The 23,979-nt window shown below is 39.0% G+C and overlaps 1 protein-coding gene across 1 annotated transcript; it reads left to right on the top strand.

Moving 5' to 3' along the window:
* The first annotated feature begins 6,380 nt into the window (after positions 1–6,380).
* On the top strand, positions 6,381–23,550 carry FAM98A (family with sequence similarity 98 member A). Its single transcript, XM_004765461.3, has 8 exons — positions 6,381–6,543; positions 10,502–10,650; positions 13,814–13,948; positions 17,410–17,594; positions 18,603–18,683; positions 19,231–19,347; positions 21,476–21,643; positions 21,732–23,550. Exons 1-8 carry the CDS (start codon positions 6,491–6,493, stop codon positions 22,395–22,397), a joined length of 1,554 nt encoding a protein of 517 aa, XP_004765518.1. The 5' UTR covers positions 6,381–6,490; the 3' UTR covers positions 22,398–23,550.
* The last annotated feature ends 429 nt before the right edge of the window (positions 23,551–23,979 follow it).

Genomic DNA, 23,979 nt, shown 5'->3' with positions numbered 1-23,979 from the left:
AGAAAGCAAAATCTGGTCACGAGAAAGGAAAAATTTTCTTGTCAATCAAATAATCAACATTTTTATGCCTACTGTGTATGCATCAATGTACTAGACAATATGTAGGATATGCATGGTTTTATCACAACTGGATAGAAAAAATCAGAACATATTAAATAAGCAACATAAAAATATATTAATATATGTTAAATTATGAAGGACTAATTATGAAACCTTTTGAGGTGGCTTTAAGAAAAATATATATTTTTTAAGATTTTTATTTATTTGACACAGAGAGAGATCTCAGATAGGCAGAGAAGCAGACAGAGAGAGAGGGGGAAGCAGGCTCCCCACTGAACAGAGAGTCCCACATGGGGCTCGATCCCAGGACCCCGAGATCATGACCTGAGCTGAAGACAGAGGCTTAATGCACCAAGCCACCCAGGCGCCCCAAGAAAAATAGATTTCTAAGTCCACCTCAGAAATGTTGCCATAAGATGCATCAGAGGCAAGGCCCAGGAATCTGCATTTAAGTCCCCCAGATAGTCATGATAGTCAATCACGTTAGGCACCACCACCTTAGAAATCCAAAGAAGAAAGTTAATTTTAATCAGTGCAGTGAGAGAGCTCCTTCTTTATGGGGCAGTGAAGCTGAACTAAACCTTGAGGATCTGGTAGAATGTGAGCAAAGTAGCAGAGAGAGTAGAGAGGATCTCTGTGCACTTGTCTGGAACAGGAATGTTATCTGGGATGAAACACTAAGGAATCTTTGAGAGGTAGAGACTGAGTGCCTAAGGCAGTCAGGGAAGGCTTCCCTCAAACGGAGTCTTAAAGATTGAGCTGCCAGTCCGAGAATGAGGGAAAGGGGATGCCAGGCAGAGGAAACAACTTGTACAAAGTGCAGAGGAATGGAAGGGCAAGGTGTGTTGAGTGAATAGTAGAAGTTCCATGTAACTAGTAAAAAGAATCAAACTGTGCCACTTTGGCATTTGGATTATTTTGAGCTGAAGGCAACTGAGACTCAACAGTTGCAGAAAGAAGTCTCAGAGCTTCCAGTAGCTGACTACAAACAGAAACTCTGAGAAACTAGGCCTGCCATTTATCCCCCTCTGGAGAGTTTTACAGCCGTCAAGAAAGTTGCCACCAAGTTGAGTCACCACAAACCTTTCTAAAATAACCCTTATCTTCCATTAGTTTTCCCCATATATTCAGCTTCCCACAATTACCACCCCAGGAGCTCCAATCCCTCCTCTCTGTAGTCACTTTCCACAATTTATCACTCATTGTTAAAATGGTCTACAAACCCTCCAGTCTATCTTTTGGGTTTTTCACTTCTTTCCTGTGAAGCACCATGAACATTAAAAAAAGCAACATTAATAAAAATATGTAGGACTTTTCTCCTATTAATCTGTCTTTGTCAGTTTAATTTATAGGTCTCATTCATTAACTGAGAGTACAGAGGAAAAAATTTCCTTCCTCTACACTAGAATAGGCAGAGAAGTAAGGAGAGGAGTCCTACCAGAGGTAGGGTAGGAGAAGTGATCAACAGGATGAAGACATAAACGAATAAAAAGAATTGGAAATCTCAAACTCACAGGAAGGCAAGTAAATTGCTGGGTATATATGTATATTATATATTGTGTGAGTGATAGGCTCCAAAAACCATACAGAAGTGGTACATTCGTGCCAGATCTATAAGGGTCAGCCTTCTCATTGCCTTCATGAGCAATAGGAGTTTGGTGCTGCCAAGTTCTCTGAGTTATGTTTTCAAGAAAATCCAGCAATCTGCATTTTTAGATAATATCCTCAAACTTTTAAACGACTCAAAATTCTTTAAGATATTACTTACGCCAAACAAACAAAAAAATGACTCTTGGGCTGATTTGGATACTAGTTTATTACTTCTAGGCTAGAGTCTAAAAAACTCTTTACTGCACCCAAATTAGACCAGTGTCTGTCTGGTTCACCATGTGCCTGATTTACATGTTGGCAGGACATGGCAACTAGGCTCAGTAGGTTAAGCATCTGACTTTGGCTCAGGCCCTGAGATCAAGCCCTGGTTTGATCTTGCTCAGCAGGGAATCTGCTTCTCCCTCTATCTCTGCCACTCTCTCCACCCATGCTCTCTCACTTGCTCTCTCAAATAAATAAATAAATAATCTTTAAAAGGGGGGGGTGCCTGGGTGGCTCAATGGGTTAAAGCTTCTGCCATTGGCTCAGATCATGATCTCAGGGTGCATCAGGCTCTCCACTCAGCAGGGAGCCTGCTTCCCCGCCCTCCCCCCACCCGCCTCTCTGCCTACTTGTGATCTCTGTCAAATAAATAAATAAAATCTTTAAAAAAAAATAAATAAAAATCTTTAAAAGAAAAAAGATTCTTTACTTCTCCCTCTGCTCCTCCCCCTGGCATTTTCTCTCTCAGTAAACAAACCAACCAACCTAATTAATTAATTAATTTAAAAAATTTTTTTAAAAAGACCTGGTTATATCATTTATATCATCAACACCTATACCTCTTCCTCAAACACAGACAACAAATTGTTCTCAAATTTCCCAACAGTCTCTTAAAATTGCCCAACTATTTACTAACATGGTCAGAAATATACTAAGATTAACTATATACTAACTGAAAATATACTGATATAGCCAGGGGAATGATTTGAAAACAAGCATTCTTCACTAAAGTAAGAAGAGTATTTAAGGGGCACCTGGCTGGCTCAGTTGGTGTAGCATATAACTCTTAATCTTGGGGTTGTTGAATTCAAGCCCCATGTTGGGTATGGAGCATACTTAAAAAAAATAAATATAGGGGCACCTGCGTGGCGCACTGGATTAAGCTGCTTCCTTCGGTTTGGGTCATGATCTCAGGGTTCTGGGATAGAGTCCCACATTGGGCTCTCAGCTCAGCAGGGAGCCTGCTTCCCTCTCCCTCTCTCTCTGCCTACCTCTCTGTCTACTTGTGATCTCTGTCTGTCAAATAAATAAATCTTTTAAAAATAATAAATAAATAAATAGAATATTTTAAAAATAAAGTAGGAGTACTTGAGACCCTATAAGATAAATTCTAAATGCAAATAGGTAGGGGAGAAGAGTACTGTTCTGCTGTGCAAGTTGAAAAGGACTTTATTTAGTGCATATATAAACTCTCATTTCATAAGCAACATGAACAAATCTATGGTCTTTATTTTTTCCTTGTTGGAAGGTTATTCGAAAGGAAATTTCATTAAAATTGGAAAATGCTGTTATTGTTCAAATTCTTTTGAGAAAGAAAAATAATTTATTTTAGGTGCCTATTTTTTGACTCCTAGATACTCTTAGAAGACCATTCTTTGACAAACGACAAATCTCCTGTTCAAGTTTGTACCTACTTCATTGCCATAATACAAGTTACCTTTTTATAGATTTTAGAAGTAATTTTCTTAAGAAGGTGAGCTGCATAAATTTTTAAGTACTATATAATTCAAAACTTCCCTTATAATACTCTTCAAGATTATGACATAAAAAATTTTTCCTCTGAAAACTGAAATCAGTTTTCATTTCAATTTTCCCTTCTGTATTTTTTTTCACAAGTATGAAATACGATTTCTCTTTACACTTCTCAAGAAAATCTGGAAAGCCTTTTCAGAAAGGCTGGTCTTTAAGATCATTCTTCAAGATTTCTACTACCTAGGAAAGGCAGAATAATGAATCCCCCAAAGTTATCTGTGTCCTAATCCTCAGAATTTATTAATATGTTACTTTAGGCAGAAAAAGAGACTCTGTAGGAGTGGCTTAATTAAGGATCTTGAAGTGGGGAGATGATTCTGGAGTATCTGGGTTGGCCCAATGTAACCACAAGGGTCCTCATAAGTGAAAGATGGGGAGGAGAGTAAGAGAGAAGTTTTGACATCAAGGAAGCAGAGACTGGAGTGATATGATTGTTGAAGAAGGAGAGGGGTCACAAGCCAAGGTATGAGGACAGCTCCTAGAAGCTAGGAAAGGGAAGAAAATAGTTTTTCCCCTAAAAACTCCAAAAGGAATGTAGCCTTGCTGACTTTAGGCCTGTGATCCCTTTCAGACATCTGACCTTCGAAACTGAAAGGTCATCAGTTTGTCTTGTTGTAAGCCACTAAGTTTGTGGTCACCTGTTATAGTAGCCACAGAAAACTAAAACAGACAGCAACCAGCCCTCCCCAGGGATAGATACTAGGAGGGGTTTTAACTGGTATTTTACATTCTTTTGGGGGTAAGAGTCTAATCAAAGGTCACCAGGGTTAGTAAAAAGCCCTGTGCCTCCCTTCTCGTAAGACTCTCCACGAGTCATCATCCAGCCTCTGGCGGAACACCTTCTACACAGAAAACTGATCATCTCTCATAAATAACTGATGGATTTCAGATACCTTTAAATATTAGAAAATTCATTCCTGTACTAATCTGAGGCCAAAACTTGGGCTCCTTACTTGACTCCCAGATCAGTGTTCTTTTCTTTCAATTAAATTCAGCCTGAATGAGGTCTTTAGATAACAAGTTTACAATATAAAATATTTCAAAATAAAGTGCACAAGATTCCTAGTAGATCCTATAGGAATGACAATATTTACTTTTTAAAGCATCGGTTTTATTGAGGCAAATATCAAAGTATTTTTAAAAACTATGATGGCTACCCTCAATTTAAATTAAATAATTTAGGGGTGCCTGGGTGGCTCAGTGGGTTAAGCCTCTGCCTTTGGCTCAGGTCAGGATCTCAGGGTCCTGGGATCCAGCCAGGCATCGGCTCTCTTCTCAGCAGGGAGCCTGCTTCCTCCTCTCTCTATCTCTATGATCTCTGTCTGTCAAATAAATAAATAAAATCTTAAAAAAAAAAAAAATTAAAAAAATAAATAATTTAATTGCATTAGAGAGAGAAGAAGAAATTTAGGGGGAATTTTCACTTGTTCACTCACAAACATTACATGTTACAACCTACATCAAGTGAGGCAAGAATGATACCCTTTATTTTCCCAGTTGAATTTGCATTAAGCATTATTTTTGTTAGCATCTTCAACAACCCTAGAAGAACAAATAATAATTCCATTTGCATTATAATTAGTATATACAGTACATAGGCTTAAACAAATTCCACTAGCTACATCTTCCCATTTTATCATATCCTACATATAAATCCTTATTAAACCAGTTAAATCAAATCAGAAGGAGTAAGGATTCACATATAATTCAGTCTCAAAATCCAGTTCCTTAATAGCCTTATGATTTTTAACAGATCGTTAAGCTTCTGAGCCTTAGTGTCATTATCTGTAAAATGGGAGTAAAACCTACACAGGCTTATGGTTGCATGAAATAATATGGATCAAAGGGGTAATACCATGTCAATCCCAGGGTAGGTACATAATAAATATGAATTCCTTTCCCCACTGCAATAATGCAAAATAAGGAAATAAAAAAGGAGTACTGTTAGGAATAGGAGCATTTAGCCATTAAGACAAAAATGTTTGAGAATATAAAATAAAATTTACTGGCAGAGTGTGAGAATTCTCTAAATGCCTACCCAATTCAACATTATGCCAACTCGTGGTTAAATGTAATTTTCCAAATGTGCCATCACTTTTGAAACAACTTTCCTCATTTATCAGTAATTTCTAAGTACATACCCAATCAATAACGGACAAGGAATCATAAGCCATCGTGAGTTGAATGTCCCAGAGAGACAAACGTCAAAAACAGAAAAGTTTCCTCTCTTTAAATTGTGTGGATTTAAATGTAGGTTACTCTATCGGATACGGTATGACGCCCCACCTACCCTCGACCCCCTCTTTAAAATCGAGGACGCCTGGAAAGGGCTTAAGAAATCAGGGAGAAAAAGCAACGGAATTAAACAACTTCCTGAACCCATCCGTGGCCACGGAAAGTTGCCGTCTCTCTGATCCCGAACTAAAGCTACTGCGGCCACAAACCGCATGGGATCCGCGGATCTCGGCGCTGGCCAGTCGGCGCCTGTCCTAAGAAATTAAACTGGACTTTTCCCTTTCTGCACGACCCAGAGCTCAGGCGAGACAGGCCAGCACGCGGCGGGGACCCACTCGGGGGACTCCCAGATATCCGGAGACTCCGTTTTCACAGCCCACACCCACCACGTCTTGAGACCCCCTCTCCCCAAGCTCTGTCCGCGCCCGCCTCGCCCCAAGATTCGCACATGCGTACACCCAATTAAGAGAGGTTAGAGCGCTCCCCCTCGGTGTGGGTCCCCACGCCCATCTGCCACGCAGCCAGTCCTCCTGCCCTTCTTCGGGCCGCCGGCTTCGCTATTCAGTACTACGCATGTGTAACACGGTACCGCCCGGCAACCCCTTAGCCGGCAGGGGTGGGGCGGCAGGCGGGACCGAGTTTCTTGCGCACGCTCGGGACATGCGCAGTGCAGCGGTTGAGGCGCCAGCTGTCGATTTGGAAGTTCCGGGGAAGCAGCGCATGCGCGAGTGTACGCGTTGCCGGCGAAGAGGGGACCCTGACGACTCGGAAATTTGAATACCACAGTAGCATGGAGTGTGACCTCATGGAGACTGACATCTTGGAGTCGTTGGAAGATCTAGGGTAAGACTGCCAGGGTACGGGTCTCCTAAACCTCACACTGCCGGCCCCCGGGAACACGTCCTCCGCCCCAGTCAGGGACACCTGCCTCCGCACGCCGCACCCGGTGGCTCCTGACTGTCGCCTCCTTACGGCTCTGGGACCCCAATGCCACGTCCACTGTCAGCCCTGCCGGGTCGGGGCCCTCCTAAAGCGACGACCCTAGGCCTGCTGTGTGCTCCCTGCAGCCGAGTTAACCCGCAGCGTTTGTCAGTCATGCGTGTCATTGTCTGGGCTCTGGGTTCTTGCCACCCCCCTCCCTGAGCTGCTGGTCTTGCTCCCCGTCTTCTTGCCTTACTCCCTCACTCTAGAGGTTGCTAAAGTTGATTCTCTTTTTTCCCTGGTTGTCCTCCAAACTTCCTGCTCCTCTCTTGAGCCCGTATTGCTACCCCACCCCATTTCTCTCCAAAAAATCTCCTTTGCCCAGTCATCTCTGCATGCACTCGGGCTTCTCTGAGCCACATGTCTGCCTCTGTTCCGCTAGCCAGCTCTCTTAGGCATCTCACCTGTCACCACCTTCATGGGAACCATTCACTGGCTGTTTCCCTTAACACAGTACTTCGTCGAGCCACCATTAGCCCTTACTCTATGAGGCATCTTCAGCCACCAAGTCCCTACATGTTTGTTGTGCATTTCGTCCATTCTGACAATCGCCCAACCATAATGCGGTACCTAGAAGCTGGAAATAGGGCTTTTTACCTCACTGGGTCCCTGAGATTAGTGTTCTCTTTAAAACTTGAGAATTTAGGGGCGCCTGGTTGGCTCAGTCCTTAAGCGTCTGCCTTTGGCTCGGGTCGTGATCCCAGGGTCCTGGGATGGAGCCCTGCATGGGCTCCCTGCTCAGCAGGAGGCCTGCTTTCCTTCTCTCACTCACCCTGCTTGTGTTCCTGTTCTCTCTCTCCCTCTTTGTCAAATAAATAAAACCTTTAAAAAAAAAAAACAAAAAACGAAAAATGAGAATTTAGAAACTTTTGGTCTAAGTGTGTTTCCAGAAACAAATTGTGTGATTAAATATTTGTCTACAGGTAAATGGTACCCAAAATATAGAGATAGATAGATAGATTTAGCTAGCTATATTTATAAAGTAACAAGTCCTTCATCAAAACCCTCCGCAAAAGTTTTTCCATGACATGGAAATCTTTGGGGGAACCTTTCTTTAGGAAGGGACACCATCAGGTTCTCAGCGTCTGCCGATTAAGTCATTTGCTGTCCTGATGGAAGTTTTTGGAAAAAGAAGTGGTAGTGCTTAAATCTTTTTTCTTTTCTTTTTCTTTTTTAAAGATTTTATTTATTTGACAGAGAGATCACAAGTAGGCAGAGAGAGAGGAGGAAGCAGGCTCCTTGCTGAGCAGAGAGCCTGATGCGGGGCTTGATCCCAGGACCCTGAGATCATGACCTGAGCTGAAGGCAGAGGCTTTAACCCACTGAGCCACCCAGGCACCCCTAAATCTTTTTTCTTTAAGTGAATTACCATTGTTCTTTTCTTTGGAACTTGCTCTGAATTTTCATGAATATTCCAGACTTTAGGGGACTTATTTCTTTGATTAGAGCATAGGTAAAAGTCACATTTAGCAAAATGGTCTCTTTGGTGGACATCTCAGACTAAATTGCTGGCTCACATATAAATCCATTCAATAAACATTTTCTTGAGGAACACCTGCTCTGTGGCAGTGTTGGGCTGATCATATATGGGCACAAAGTGAGGTGGAAGAGAAGTTCACACTGAGAATATACTATGAGGAGCACTGAGGAAGGTCCTTTTACTTGGAAAGGAAATGAAGTCCTAAAAGCTTCTTAGAAGAAATGACACTTAGGTTTAGCATTGAAGGAGTAGTAAAATGAGAGAAGGGATCCTTATTTAAATGTAGTCGAACTGCCTGGGTAGATGTTACCTAACAATTGGTGATGGACGCTATTTCTTCCCATCTTCTACCCTTTTAACTATATTTTTTCTTTTCTGGAGTACTAAAGTAGTAACTTTTAGGGGTGCCTGGATGGCTCAGTGGGTTAAAGACTGCCTTCGGCTCAGGTCATGATCTCAGGGTCCTGGGATGCAGCCCTGCATGGGGGGGACCCTACTTCTCCCCACCCCTGCCCATTTGTGATCTTTCTCTCTGTCAAATAAACAAAATATTTTTTTTTGAGATTTTATTTATTAATTTGACAGAGAGATCACAAGTAGGCAGAGAGGCAGGCAGAGAGAGAGGAAGGGAAGCAGGACCCCCGCCAAGTAGAGAGCCCAATGTGGGTGGGGCTCGATTCCAGGACCCTAAGATCATGACCTGAGCCGAAGGCAGAGGCTTTAGCCCACTGAGCTGCGCAGGCGCCCCAATAAACAAAATCTTAAAAAAAAAAAAGTTTACTATAGTAATTGTAAATCAAGTAAATACTCAAGATGGGTTATAAGGTAAACCGTCAGATTTTCTGAAAACTTTGCTATATATTTTAAGCCTAACCACTTAGTTTGGTGGTACTCACTCATTAAAATTCAGGCTTAATTAATTGACATGTACTTTTAAAGGATTCACTGAGAAATACTAGAATTTTAAATGTCTATCTTTTGTCTTTAATGTGGCACACGGGAATTCAGTAACTACTTATAGAATAAACTAACAAATTATAAATATGTAACACAAGGAGAGATTTCTAGGCCTAGTGTCTTTATTACAGTGTCTAATTATATGTGGTTTGAATCTAGATGTCAGACTATATATAATCTCACTTTTTTTTCCCTTGAAGATTTTATTTATTGAACAGAGTGAGAGAGATGACAAGTAGGCAGAGAGGCAGGCAGAGAGAGGGGAGGAAGCAGGCTCCCTCCTGAACAGGAAGCCCAATGAGGAGCTCCATCCCAGGACCCTGAGACCATGACCTGAGCTGAAGGCAGAGGCTTAACCCACTGAGCCTCCCAGATGCCCCTATAATCTCATTTCTTATGTAAGATTTTTTCCCATTCCATTCAGTGTATAAATACATAGGTGCATTTTAAAAGAATCAAATATTGTCATTTCTCTAACATCTCTATACTTTCAAACATCAAATCATCTTAAGTATATTTAATGTTTCACCTTCAATAACTTTTTATCAATATTTCACTTAAAAGTTAAAATAATCTTCTGGAAAATATATATTTTTTAATTAGCCTGAAAATGACAGGATCTTTATTTCTAGATGTATTCTAGGTGATTCATTATCACTATTGTCTTTTATGAATTTTGGATATTTAATAATACTTCAGAATTATGCTTGAATCATTTTCAAAGGAATAGGATTCAGATGCACCAGTTCACCTAGATATCAACTTGCCAGCAATTACTAATCTTTTAAATTAATCCAGACATTTCTCTGGTACTAGTATGTCTTAATAGCTTTAACTGTCATTAGATATGGTAAAAGGAAATAAATGATTAACTGGAAAGTTTTTTGCTTTTAAAAAAAGTAACAAAACAAAACTAACCTAATTGATTTCTGGAAAAATTTCTAGAAAAGGTAACTTAAATTTTATTTCTGAAATCGTAAACTATAGTATAATCACTTGTTAATGTTACAGTATGTTACTTGTTACTGGGGTTTTAATATTCAATTCGGTTAAGAAAATCTTTGTATAGCAAGAGCTTTCAGTATAATGTACAGAAGTTGACATAATTTAGTAGTATATATGATTCTTAAATATTTATGTATATTTTGAAGGGTGGAAATGCAGTTGTGTAACTTATTTTTCTAATAGATTTTATTAGATTAAAATTTAAATTTTAGATTTAGTTTTCTATAAATTTTATTTACATTTTTAAGTTTGCAAAGTGGTTTTCGTAACTTGTGAAATGATTGTTTATTCATACAAATAATATGTACATAGTGTTTGTATAAAATATTAGGTGTGGGTTTTTTTTATTCTTCTGAAGTATAATTTTTTACTCACCAGTTACAGGGGTCCATTGTTGGAAGATGGCGCTCTATCTCAGGCAGTCTCTGCTGGAGCCAGTTCCCCCGAGTTTACCAAACTCTGTGCTTGGCTGGTGTCTGAATTAAGAGTATTCTGTAAATTAGAGGAAAATGTGCAAGCAACTAACAGTAAGTAAACATTCAGTGTTAGATACAAAATATAAAGTAAAATTGGGGTATTGTCAGTTGAACATTTTAGTACTAAACCTGAAGTTTTAAGTTTTTGTGAATTAAAAAAGAAGATTTATGAAGAAACCCAAATACTTTCTTCCTCCATTATTTTCAGAGATAAAGTGATTTTGGAAGTTGAGAAAATAGATTATAGTTGGGCAAGTACTAAAACATTGTAGTGGTTGAAAAGACCACATTACTAAGATATAGAAATGGGAGACAAGTATAGCATATATGAACTTTCCATTCTTTGTGAAACATGGCTTGTTAGTTAGATTTTTTTTTTTTTAAGATTTTTATTTATTTATTTGACAGAGATCACAAGTGGGCAGAGAGGCAGGCACTGGGAGAGGGGGAAGTAGGCTCCATGCTGAGCAGAGAGCCCCCCGAGATCATGACCTGAACAGAAGGCAGAGACTTTAACCCAATGAGCTACCCAGGCACCCTGGCTTGTTAGTTCTTAAATCAGTGGCTAGAACTGGAAATTGGGATGTTTTTCTTAGATTCCAAAGGTACATATAGCATGTAAAATAAATGCATTATAATCCTGTTATATATGGGGAGAAAGAACACTTTCTTAAGAAGTTGGTAATGTATTGTCAGGTCTGTCACAACCAGATGCAGCTCTGTCAGATTTATGAGATAAATCTCATAAGGCATTGAAAGCTGTTTTATATTTGCCAATTTTGTTATTGTATTAGCACTAGTTTGTTGACTCTGCAAAAGAGACAAAAGCTTGGAACCCAACACTTGACCATCTGGTTTCCTCCTACTGTAGGTAAACCTACAATAGGAGACAAAGAAAAATGCTCTCTTGTTAACTTCCCCTCATGGAGAACTATACACATAATCCTCCCCCCCCCACCCCTCCCCACACAGAATCCCATTTTTTTTTTTTTTTTTTTTAATATTTACTTATTTGACAGAGAGAGAGAGAGATCACAAGCAGGCAGAGAGGCAGGCAGAGGGGGAGGGGGAAGCAGGCTCCCTTTCTGAGCAGAGAGCCTGATGCAGGGCTCGATCCCAGGACCCTGAGATCATGACCTGACCCGAAGGCAGAGGCTTAACCCTCTGAGCCACCCAGGTGCCCCCAGAATCCCATTTTGAAGAGCTCACTTTCTTGCATATTCAGGATATTTAATGTGCTCATGTTAGTTGCAGCCAGTTCCGATTACTAAGAACACTGTCAGGTAACAGTAATGATGGCAGCAGCTTACATTTATTGAACAATATGTTGTAAGCAGTTTCCATTTGTTAAGTCATTTAAAACCTGAAGCAGGTTTTATTACTTTTTTTTTTTTAAAGAACTTACTTATTTATTTGACAGATAAGAGATCACAAGTCGGTAAAGAGGGAGGCAGAGAAAGAGAAGCAGGTTTCAGGTTCCCTGTTGAGCACATAGCCCAAAATGTGGGACTTGATCCCAGGACCCTGAGACCATGACTTGAGCTGAAGGCAGAGGCTTAACCCACTGAGCCACCCAGGTGCCCTGGTTTTATTACTCTTTTATATGTTAAAAAAGGAAGCACAGCTAGGTTAAACTGTCTGAGGTCACACAACTAGTACATGATACACACAACTCACTGCCTGAGGTCACACAACTAGTACGTGATACCGCCAGAATTCAACCCCAGCAGTCAAGTTTGGGAGCCAGTACTCTTTAACGCTGCCTCTTGACCTAACACTTATGAGATTGTAGGGACTTGGGAAAACACCTTCAATAGATGACAACTATTTGTAACCTGGAACCGCTTTGTTCAAACAAAAACGTAGACGCCAGCATACAAAACAGGTAACGGTGTACCGGTTTAGTTGAAGTTAAGAGGGAGTGCTTCTTACACAACGCTCCTCATCCTCCACAGCTGTTTCTAAAGGAGTTCTGTGGAATTTGAGTTCACAGAACAGCTTGCAAAACATTGATAATACAGCCTTCCCATTTTACAGATGAGAAAATGCACCCACAGAACCTGGTTGGTTCAGTCAATTAAATGCCTTTGGCTCAGGTCATGATCCCAGGGTCCTGGGATCAAGTCCTGCATCAGGCTCCCTGCTCAGCCGGGAGTCTGCTGCTCCCTCTCTCCCTCTCCTGCTCACAGTTGCTCTCTCTACTGTGTGCTCTCTCTTGCAAATAAATAAAATCTTTAAAAAAAAAAAAAAAGAAAGAAAGAAAATGAACCCAGGTCAAGTTAATTTTTGCCCTTGCGTGATAGAGAACCATCAGAAAGTAAGGGAGAAAGGAGCGTTGTTTCTTCTAGGTTCACAAAATGAACTCTCTACTTAACATGTTTGGGAATATAGAACTACAAGTCATGTTTGCTAACTTTAATCTCAGTGGGAATATTAGGCACAAATGAAACTGGAGATTAGTACAGTAATCTAACTTTGCAGCTCACAGGGGGAGGAAATGAGTGAGTATAACAGGACTTGGGGAAGGTCTTCTCAAGGAGCCAATGGGCTTTAATGGGGAGGTGGGATTTGATAGGGAAAGGGAAAGTAGAGGGTATGTCAGCCACGGGGATAGCTTCACTGAAGGCGCACAAGTAGAAATAACACTGTTCTTGGGACAGTGAGGAGACTGACCTGGCACAAATAGAATATGTATGGAGATAAAAGGTAACTAGTACATACATGTCATAGGTACTACTACAGCAATGGGCATGGGAAGGTGAAGCATAGAAGTTATGAAGAAATCTTTGAAGGCAAACAAATTATTGGATTAGATGGGGTAGAAATTAGGAAATAATTAAAGATTCTCAAATAAGGGACTTATGTAATGAAAACTTTTTTTTAAAAGATTTTATTTATTTATTTGACAGAGATCACAAGTAGGCAGAGAGAAAGGAGGAAGCAGGCTCACCACTGAGCAGAGAGCCCAATGTGGGGTGTGATCCCAGGACCCTGAGATCATGACCTGAGCTGAAGGCAGAGGCTTTAACCCACTGAGCCACCCAGGTGCCCCTGTAATGAAAACGTCTTAAGAAAATTGGCAGTGGTGTGAGAAAGGATGAATTAGTAAAGTAACTTGTGCTAGGAAAATACTATTAGAACTCTCCATTTGTATATAACTTTTATGCTAATGGGAAAAAGTCATTTTTATTAAAGTTCTTTTAATTCTTAAAAGGCCCAAGTGAAGCTGAAGAATTCCAGCTTGAGGTGAGTGGGCTACTAGGGGAGATGAACTGTCCATATCTATCACTGACATCTGGGGATGTGACCAAGCGCCTTCTCGTTCAGAAGAACTGCCTCCTTTTGCTCAGTAAGTTCATGGCTACTAGAATGTAGCTATTATTTTTATATTCATGTTTTCTTTGACTGATAAACTGACTGTTACACTATTTCATTATGGATTTATTTCAGAATGCTTCTTAAAAAAAACTATTACATTTCTAACTTAGAGGCTAGTGGAGGGCCTCTGCACTGGTAGCAGCATTGTTTCATAATTTCTACTCTTCTATCATTTAACTTTGCTGGTACTATTGTGCGTCACCTAATATGACGAAAGTTAGCGCCACGGGTTCAAGTGTGTGATCACTAAACCTTAGCATTCTAGACTAGAAACACATTTTAAAATAGACTAGGAAGGTAGTGTGGGAATGGTGAAGATTTTTTAGTAAAATTAAAGTGTTTTATATTGTGGATATTTCTTTGTGGTTGGGTAATTGTTTGGAGGTTTTGGTTTTGTTTGTAAATATATCAAATTACAGTGTAAAATTTTCTAGAATAGTATTCGAATTGTTCCTGTGCTTACTGATCATTCTGGGAAGTAAATTGTTATGAAAATTCTTTCCTTCCATGTTTTTTATATACTAACTACTATTTCTTTCTTCACCCCGAAAAACAGTAAGTAAACTCACAAATTTTATTGCCTTAAATGAACTCTCCAGCAACCACAACCAATAGTCTTAACTCAGAATTTTTATAGCAGTCTGAGACACATTCAGAATAAGCTTTGGTTAACTGAATATTATAGTTCTTATATGACAAACACAGTACAGAGGATTTTTAAAATACTGTCTTTCCAACTGTACTGGTTTCGGAAAAACGAGACAGCTCCCATTTTGAAGGTTCAGTTTTTGAAAAAAAAAAAAAAAAAAAAAGGAAAATGTATTCATTGCCATTATACCAAGGCACCGAGTTATTCCAGAGTCACTTCACATAATTTCCCCTTTGTTGAATCATTGTGGAGGACGGGAGGTGGATACATAGGTCAGATACTACTTTAAATACTGATATTGCTGCATGTTGTTCTTACGCATGCATTCAGTATCCTTCAGATTGTGTGATTTCTGTCAGTGGCTCAGCCACAGTGTACTCACTCATTCTTCCTTTGTAACACTGCTTACCAAAACCTAACATTTGGCACTCAGGATATGTTATCTTACATAGGAAGATAAGAACTTCATGGAAAACTTGCTAATGACCGTGAATAACTAATTCTTTCAAGGAGCTCAGAGTTTGGCCTTATTTAGTGTTCTGACTTACAAAAACCACTTTGAATATAAATCGTTATAAAATGCCTTTGACTCCTTCCTGTTAAATAAAAAGACTGCCCTGAATATTATTTTGGATTTGGGGTTACAACTTACAGACTTTAATAATTTATCGCCTCAGAAGCTCTTCAGTAATACACAACTATTTGCTTCTCAACTGAATGACTAAAACCAACTAAAGGTTATGCTGCTCTTGGAATTCATGGACACGTACACTATTCACTCCTCCTTTTCTTTGCTTTTGGCTGTTTCCCTTTTAAAATGTTTCCCTGAGTTTGTATTCTCTGTCGTGCTAGTATTTATGTGCTCATTCTCTTATTTTCTCTGTATAAATATTTCTCATCTTTCCAAGTTCAGTTGTTATCTTTTGGTGCTATAATTTCACTTATTTCTCCAGCACCCTTTACCTTACTGATTTGAATCTTTTAGTATGTTGGTCCAAGGGGGAAAATAACCAATCTCATTGAATTGTCAGTAAAATAGATTAGTCTTTGAATGGGCGGCTAAAAAACTCTCTTGTGTCTGGTGAAGAAGTTTTGGCTATTTATTGCCTCTCTGGTTGTCAGATTATTTCCCTTAGGTTAAAAAAAAAAAAAAAAGTCAGATAATCTGAGTTCCTAATAGATGAAGAATTCCTCATCGCAAATGCGTATATTCTTTATTCCTAACTAGATTGTCAGTAGAGATCATCTGTTTTGTTTGCTTTATATTATATCTCCAGTGCCCTTCCTGGTACTTTGAACACATCAGTAACAGATAATGTTTTTTGATGGTAATTGTATTGTATTGGTGAACTAATTTCATGGATGCCTGAGTTAATGTCCCAAATTTAGAGAATCAGTTTATTAAATCATATGATTTTCTAGAACAAGGGTTGGCAAACTTTTACTTTAAAGGTTGGGACGGTAAATATTTTCAGCTTTGTGAGCCATAGGGTCTTTGTCACAACTGCTTAACTTCCACTATTGTAGCATGTACTAGTCATAGAGATTATGGAAACGAGTGTGGTAATGTTCCAGTAATATCTTACTTAGGAAAACAGTGGTTATTTTCATGACAGTGGTGTTTTACTTTTTTGATCTTTTAACTCCTACAGTTTGCTGTAACAGAACACACTAAGATTTTATCAAAGCCATTTAGAGTGACCTTTGCAGAAACTTAGCTGTATTTATTGTTCTAGCATTACATCTTAGGTGTAGGAAATGAGATACTCAAGCTGATCATTCTTTTGAACTTTTAATAGGACTTAAGAGCCCAGAAAATATTTTTTCCAAAGCTATCATTCTAATGTTATCAGAAGGTTCTCACTTTGTCACATAACCTGAAGTCCTGAGATCCCATCTTTCATAAAAGATCTTTCATAAAAATTTAAATGTCCTTTCATAAAAGTTTAAAAGTTAAAGGAATAAGATTGGATATTTATACCCTCAGTTACCTGAAGCAGATTGCAGCTGTCCATTATGCCTGGCTGAAATCAACACACAAGGGGATGATATTGATACCATTGATATTTTCTGTTAAGAAAAGATTAGAAAGTTTTCTTGATACTATTTTTCGGGAGTTGGGGGAGAGTGAGGAAGGTAGGAAGAAAGGGAATACCGAGAAGAGGGTTTTATAGATGAAAGAAAGTTTTCTTTAAATAGAGAGGGTGGCATTAAGCTACTGGAAGCCATGAGAAAGGAGCTTTTGGGGAGTTTCATGTCTTCCCCCTTTTGTAAGTTAAGTTTGACCACTTATAAATATTTTATGCCAGTTCTGAACAGACTGCCTAAGTATTGGAAGTAAGAGAACAAGAGAGTTGTATCACTGGTGCATGTCAGTGGTGAGAAGTAAATAATAAAAGCCGGTTCCAACTGTTGCTGAAGTTGGCTACCTTCCACCTTTTGCAGATTTGTTAACAGATGCCAACCCCTGTTCTGGAGTTCCTAAATAGTGGGTTATAAGAATCCAGATTTTTAGATGTGATCTACCTTGATACTTTGGTTTCGAAGAAGAATCACTTATTTATAAATTACCCTTTAAACATATATGGATTAAGTACCTGAATTACAGAACCAGTTTATATGTTATGTCATTTGCAGGTAAAAATGGTTTTCTTTTCTTGTTTTTATCCATTCTTGCAGCTTTAAAAGTTACGTATCATTAGGTCTATAGAGTTGTGACTCCAGACTTATGATTATTAACTGTAGCTGTATCTCATTTTGAAATCTTATTTTGTTTACTTCAGCATACCTCATCTCAGAACTAGAAGCTGCCAGAATGCTCTGTGTGAATACTCCTCCAAAAAAAGCTCAAGAAGGAGGCGGTAGTGAGGTCTTTCAAGAGTTGAAAGGCATATGTATTGCTCTAGGAATGTCCAAACCTCCAGCCAATATAACTATGTTCCAATTCTTCAGCGGGATTGAAAAAAAAGTAAGACCTTTAGTACCAGATTGTAGTGTATTAAAGGCATAGTCCTACATTTGTTTGAAATGAAGCCAGTTAATTTCTCTTAATGGGAACCTAATGTGCATATTATTCATTGTACTAAATGAGTTTTGGGTTTTAAATCCTCAATACCTTAAAGAGAAATTAGTATTTTACTATTTTTTTTAACTTGTTAGCATGTTTCTTTTTCAAACAGGAAAATTTACACTTTGATTTATAAGCTGAAATAAACTAGGTATAATGTAAAAAGAATGAAGACTTAAGTCCTTTTTAAAATCTTATCATTGAACTTTGACGCAATTTTTAAGTTCTCGATCATTAAATGTTACCACCCTCCTTTCATTGACTGGACAGAAAGGGATGTAAATGTTGTTGGTTTTTAATCCAGTCATTTGAATCTTATGTTTCAATTGGCAAACTAGGTTTATTGACTACTAACATAATCTAGTATGTGAAAATAAGTCAGAATTATTTTTATGCCACACATTAATAGTTAAGAGGTTTTTAAAATAAAATTGACTAGGACTAAGCAACTTTAATAAATTAATGACTGTAAGAATGATATTTATTATAGCAGAGTTACTCTCTGTATGCATATCTGCTGGACTCCAAGAATTGGTACATTTGCATTGTGGGGTAGATGGACACCATGATGCACAAATTTGGCTGAACTCTACAGGGGAGCAGCACTGTATCCATAGTCCATATTTTTCTGTGTGTTCATTCATCCATTCAACAAATACACATTGAGTGCCTACTGTTGTCAGGCACTGTTCTAGGTACAGTGAAGGAATCATGCTTCCTTAGGCACGTGAGGAGTGGGACAAGTGAGTGTCTTTATCGTGTGGGTCCTGTACATTTCAAAACATCCTCCACCTTTGCCTCTGTCAGGAATCTTCTTTTGATGGCAAGATATGATGGGAATTGGGAAGATGAGGAGGATATGTTGTACTTTTAGATTTGTTTATTCATTCATTTATGTGTTTGTGTCAGTTAAAGGAGACATTAGCAAAAGTTCCACCTAACCATGTGGGAAAGCCTTTATTGAAGAAGCCAATGGGACCAGCCCACTGGGTGAGTAGCAGTCATCTTGAGTACTCTTGGTGAAGAACCACTTACCTATCTCATGATGTTGACACAGTTTGTGCTGTTGAGGTTATGTTTTCCAATATGTAGCTTCCTAGGTGGACATTCTTAGACTCCATTTTGGTGAATCTGAAGATTAATTCAGAATAATTTTATTTGTGGAAGGTTAGAAATACTTTAACCTCATAATTTGTAAATATTTCACATAGCTGGTCCAAATAAATTGAAGTTCAGTATGTTTTTAATTGCCAGATGGGTTGCCTTCAAGCCAAAAACGTCATTGGGCTCAACTTCACACAGCAAATTATGGGAAGGCTAAATAAGAATTCATACTTAATCTTTATTATGTTTTGAGGCATTATTTAGCCTATTATTTAATGAATTTATAATAACTTTTAGTAGTATATTAAGTAATTTGTTTTGTGTTAAGTGCTGGGGAATCAGTTATGAATAAAAGAGACACGGTCTCTGCCTTTTTGGAACAGTGTGTCAGGCACATTTAAATTCTAACTGGTCTTTCAAATTTCCTTTTTAGGAAAAGATAGAAGCAATTAACCAAGCCATAGCCAATGAATATGAAGTTCGGAGAAAGCTGCTAATAAAACGTTTGGATGTCACTGTCCAGTCTTTTGGCTGGTCTGACAGAGCTAAGGTACATATTAAATATTTTATTTACTTACTTATTTATTTATTTATTTATATTTGAGAGAGAGTACACAAGCTGCGGGGAGGGGCAGAAGGAGAGGGTGAAGCCGACTCCCTCTGAACGGGGAGCCTGATGATTTACTGCTCCATCCCCAGTACCCTCAGTTCATGACTTGAACCAAAGGCTTCTGCTTAGCCCACTGAGCCACCCAGGCACCCCATAGTAAATATTTTAAAAGAGCAGAATATTTATAGACATGAGACTTAAACATTCATAGCACAGGTTAGGTACAGTGAAGACTAAAGAGAAATGCATAAGAGACACACAGGAAGTTTTCTTCAGTGAGTTGTTGCATAGCAATTCTTTCAGCCTTCCAGGAATAATGAAAACATTATTTTTCAGCTTTTTAATATTTTTTAACAAAATGATATCTTTTAGGCTCCGTAGCTCAGGGGTTAGAGCACTGGTCTCGCAAAATGATATATTTTAGACCCTACTGGGAGGACTTACTTGTAAGAGAAACAGAGAGTATTTAAAAATAACTAAAAGACTAAATATCACTAAAATAATTTTTTTTCCACTAAAACAATTTTTATATTACTCATTTATTATACTTAAAGCTAACAGTTTCATTTGCTAATTATAATTAGAAATACTGGATTTAGCAAGACCAGACATTACTAAATATTTATAGAGAATTGGAGAATCTAGTAAGACTTCAGTTTTACTTCAGACTAAATGAGATAATCCAGGTAAAGATCTTGGTCATTCAACGGGTATTTATTAAGTATCTACTGTATGATCAGTGAGCAGAAAGTAATTGGTACAAAAGACTTCACATCCTTAGGACCCTGAAATGGAATTAATCCTTGAACTTATGGGGAGGTTGGTCCATTTGTGTGTTATATGTTCCCATAATAGTGCATTCATGTTTGAAAACAGATTTTTTTAGTTGACTCCAAAAAAAATTTTTATGTAGTTTTTTTGTTTTTTAAGATTTTATTTTTTTTAAGAGGGAGAGAGAGCTTGAGAGGGGAGGTCAGAGGGAGAACCAGACTCCCTGCAGAACTGGGAGCCCCATGTGGGACTCGAACCTGGTACTCTGGAGACATGACCTGAGCCAAAGGCAGTCACCCAACCAACTGAGCCTGAGCCACCCAAGTGTCCTATGTAGTTCTCCTAAATATGTTATTTTCGCCTAAAATCTTTAAACCTTGGTACAGCCCTGTTTGGCTGCAAAACTGTTGGAGGGTATTTGTTGGAAAAGGGCCTCAAAGATCATTTCTTAACTCCCCTCATTTTGCAACTAAAAAACAAACCAAAACAAAACAAAACAAAAACAACTGTTGACCAGTAAATGGGAGGCTTTGTCTGAGATCTCACAGCTAGTCAGTAGCAAATTGTTCTCTCCTGTGGCCGTTGTGTAGGAAACAGCTGTCCTTTCCTATGTTATCTTTGATAGAAATAATCATTCAAAAACAACAGACTGCACCTCTTCGCTAAAAAACTGTCTACTTGATAATATGCAGAGAGTGAGGCAGTAATACTGTGGTTCTTAACAGCTGTGTCTTACAGTATTTCTTGACTAGGTAGGAACACTGGTGAGTAGAACTTTTATCCTCCCATCTTAAGCCTAATAACTATTATTATCAGACATTTTGGAAGTCTTTAGCTTATTTAATATCAGTGTTTCTGGGGCACCTGGGTGGCTCCACTGATGAAGCGTCTGCCTTCAGCTTGGGTTGTGATCCCGGGGTCCTGGGATTGAGCCCAACACTGGGCTCCCTGCTCAGTGGGGAGTCTGCTTCTCTCCATCTGTCTCTCCCTCTGTAAGAATGCCCGCTCTTGGGCGCCTGGGTGGCTCAATTGGTTAAGCAACTGCCTTCGGTTCAGGTCATGATCCTGGAGTCCTGGGATCCAGTCCCACATCAGGCTGCCTGCTCAGCAGGGAGTCTTCTCTCTCTGACGTCTCTCCTCTCATTCTCTCTCTCTCTCAAATAAAATCTTTAAAAAAGAAAAGAAAGAATGCCCTTTCTCTCTCTAGCTCTCATTCTCTCTTAAACTAAAAAAAAAAAAAAATCAGTGTTGTCATTTTGAAAATTGACTTTTGTCTTTGAACACTTTGTTTCAACAGAGTCAGACAGAAAAATTAGCAAAGGTTTATCAGCCAAAACGTTCAGTTTTGTCTCCTAAAAGTACTATTTCTGTTGCCCACCTTTTGGCTGCAAGACAAGACTTGTCGAAGATTTTAAGGACAAGCAGTGGCTCTATAAGAGAAAAAACTGCCTGTGCCATCAATAAGGTGATTGAAGTACCTTTAATTTTCTTTCAGATACATTCATTTCTATTTATAAAATACAGTAGTTTAAAATAGCTTTCTTATCCCATAGGTGTTGATGGGCAGGGTGCCTGACAGAGGAGGTAGACCCAATGAAATCGAACCTCCACCTCCAGAGATGCCACCATGGCAGAAAAGGCAAGATGGGCCCCAGCAGCAAGCAGGAGGCCGAGGAGGAGGGAGAGGTGGTTATGAACATTCCTCATACGGAGGACGAGGAGGTCATGAACAAGGAGGAGGGAGAGGTGGACGTGGTGGCTACGACCATGGTAGCCGAGGGGGAGGAAGAGGAAATAAACATCAAGGAGGCTGGACAGATGGAGGGAGTGGAGGAGGAGGTGGCTACCAAGATGGTGGTTATCGGGATTCGGGTTTCCAGCCAGGTGGCTATCATGGTGGTAGCCACAGTGGTAGCTATCAAGGCGGCGGTTATGGTGGCTTCCAAACATCAACATATACAGGAAGTGGATACCAGGGTGGTGGATATCAGCAGGACAATAGATACCAAGATGGTGGGCACCATAATGATCGAGGCAGTGGTCGTGGAGGGAGAGGGGGTCGCGGAGGCCGAGGTGGACGTGGAGGCCAGGGAGGAGGTTGGGGGGGGAGGGGGAGCCAGAATTATCACCAGGGGGGACAATTTGAACAGCACTTCCAGCATGGAGGTTATCAGTATAATCATTCTGGATTTGGACAGGGAAGACATTATACTAGTTGAGGCTACAAAACCTTATACTTTTGCTAGAGCTCACGTAATAGAAACTTAGTTTCAGAATCCTGAGTCCAGCATCAATTTTGAATTAATGTGAGACCACAGGTGGCAGGCAGATTCCTGCTTGGGATAAGTATTTGTAGGTCTTCATTCGGTTCAGTTGGGTTTGTTTGTGGGCTTGTTGTTTTTGTTTTTTTTTTTCAAAGGACTTACATAATGAAGTTTGTTTGAGAAACACGTACAACATCTCCTTTATATAAAGAATTTTTTAAAAGGTAATTAAAATTGCCTTTAACTGACCAGTAGACTAATTCCACAGTCAGAACATGCATACTTTTTTGGGAAGAAATTACTTGAATAAGTAGTTTTCAAAAAGCGGTTTTTTGGAAATGAGGATTCTCCTAGATTTTTTTAGATTTTCAACTAGGAAACCTTCCTCATATTAACAGTCCATTTGTATGTGTTTTCCTGAAAGTATTCTAACACCTATTTTCCAAGCACAGTTCTGCCCTGATTGGCTTTTTATTCAGAGAGGTTATGCCACATTTGCTTCATGATAGACTCTTAAGTCAGTTCCTATTAAATGAGCTCTTCTGCAGATAGCACATTCAGTAGCCTTATCCTTTTGATGGAATACTGTACCATATGCTCAATTCTGAAAACCTTGAACATGGCCAAAATCCGTAAAGATTATAAAGCAAAAACTAAGTTGTGAACCTATAGTACATGTAGGCATTTATATAGTATAGCAATTCAGACTGACCTGCATCCATTCAAAACAAGTTCCTCCTCAAACTTTATTTTTACTTGAAATCTGTTAGAAGAAACAGCAAACTGAAATTTGTTTTATGCACGAGTTAATACCACTGGCTCAGCAAACACAAGTTAGTTTGCCTTGGGCAGGAGACTTTTTTTGTAATGGAAGAAATGCACTACCAAGTAAGAGGACAGATTTTTGCTTAGTGCAGGAGGCCCTTTATTATTGCTGCAGAAAACAAAAGCCTGGCTGAGTTGATGTTTTACATTCTCCTTTACTGAAATCGACATGAAGCTTCTTGCTGGGTTTTTGTATACATAAACATTGTCAAGCTGTGAAAGAAAATGGCTGGAGGTGTGCTTTGTGTGAAAGGTGAGCAATAAAGTATCTGTATGTTCTCTCTCTGGTTTGAGTTTTATTTTAGCTACTTCTAAAAACTGAATTCATGTTTCAAGCTTGTTTCAAGCTTATGAGCCAAGGCATCTGCCCCACCCCCCAAATTCTTGAGTGTTTCTTTAAAACAATTTGTAATGAAAAATAACCCTTACCCTACAACAGTAAATAAATTGAAAAATCCCTATTTCTAAATTTACCTTTTACCATAACATTATAGCTACAAAACGTCACTACTCATTTCTGGCCACTGGGTGTAGCTGTTGTTACACAATGTATTAGGCAAAGCTAAATTAATGACCCTAATCTTTCAGCATGTTTTTGGGTTTGTTTCTCCCTTTTTCCTAAGAATGAGGGACATTTCTCTTAAAAGGAAGTGAATTAAAAATATATTTGTAAAAACAGAAATAGTATTTCCTTTTTCTACTAATCTAGGCC

This window comes from Mustela putorius, unplaced genomic scaffold, assembly GCF_011764305.1.
Source record: "Mustela putorius furo isolate JIRA1106 unplaced genomic scaffold, ASM1176430v1.1 tig00000281_pilon_pilon_pilon, whole genome shotgun sequence".
NCBI classification, from domain to species: domain Eukaryota; kingdom Metazoa; phylum Chordata; class Mammalia; order Carnivora; family Mustelidae; genus Mustela; species Mustela putorius.
The sequence above is the reverse complement of the archived record's forward strand: the minus strand, read 5'-3'. Positions and strand labels throughout refer to the sequence as shown.

Bases quoted from the DNA above. Each gene is read 5' to 3' on its own strand.
- FAM98A (XM_004765461.3), top strand. From the start codon at position 6,491: ATGGAGTGTGACCTCATGGAGACTGACATCTTGGAGTCGTTGGAAGAT. The intron at 6,544-10,501 runs GTAAGACTGCCA...TTTACTCACCAG, and splicing joins GAGTCGTTGGAAGATCTAGG to TTACAGGGGTCCATTGTTGG. The intron at 10,651-13,813 runs GTAAGTAAACAT...AATTCTTAAAAG, and splicing joins AAATGTGCAAGCAACTAACA to GCCCAAGTGAAGCTGAAGAA.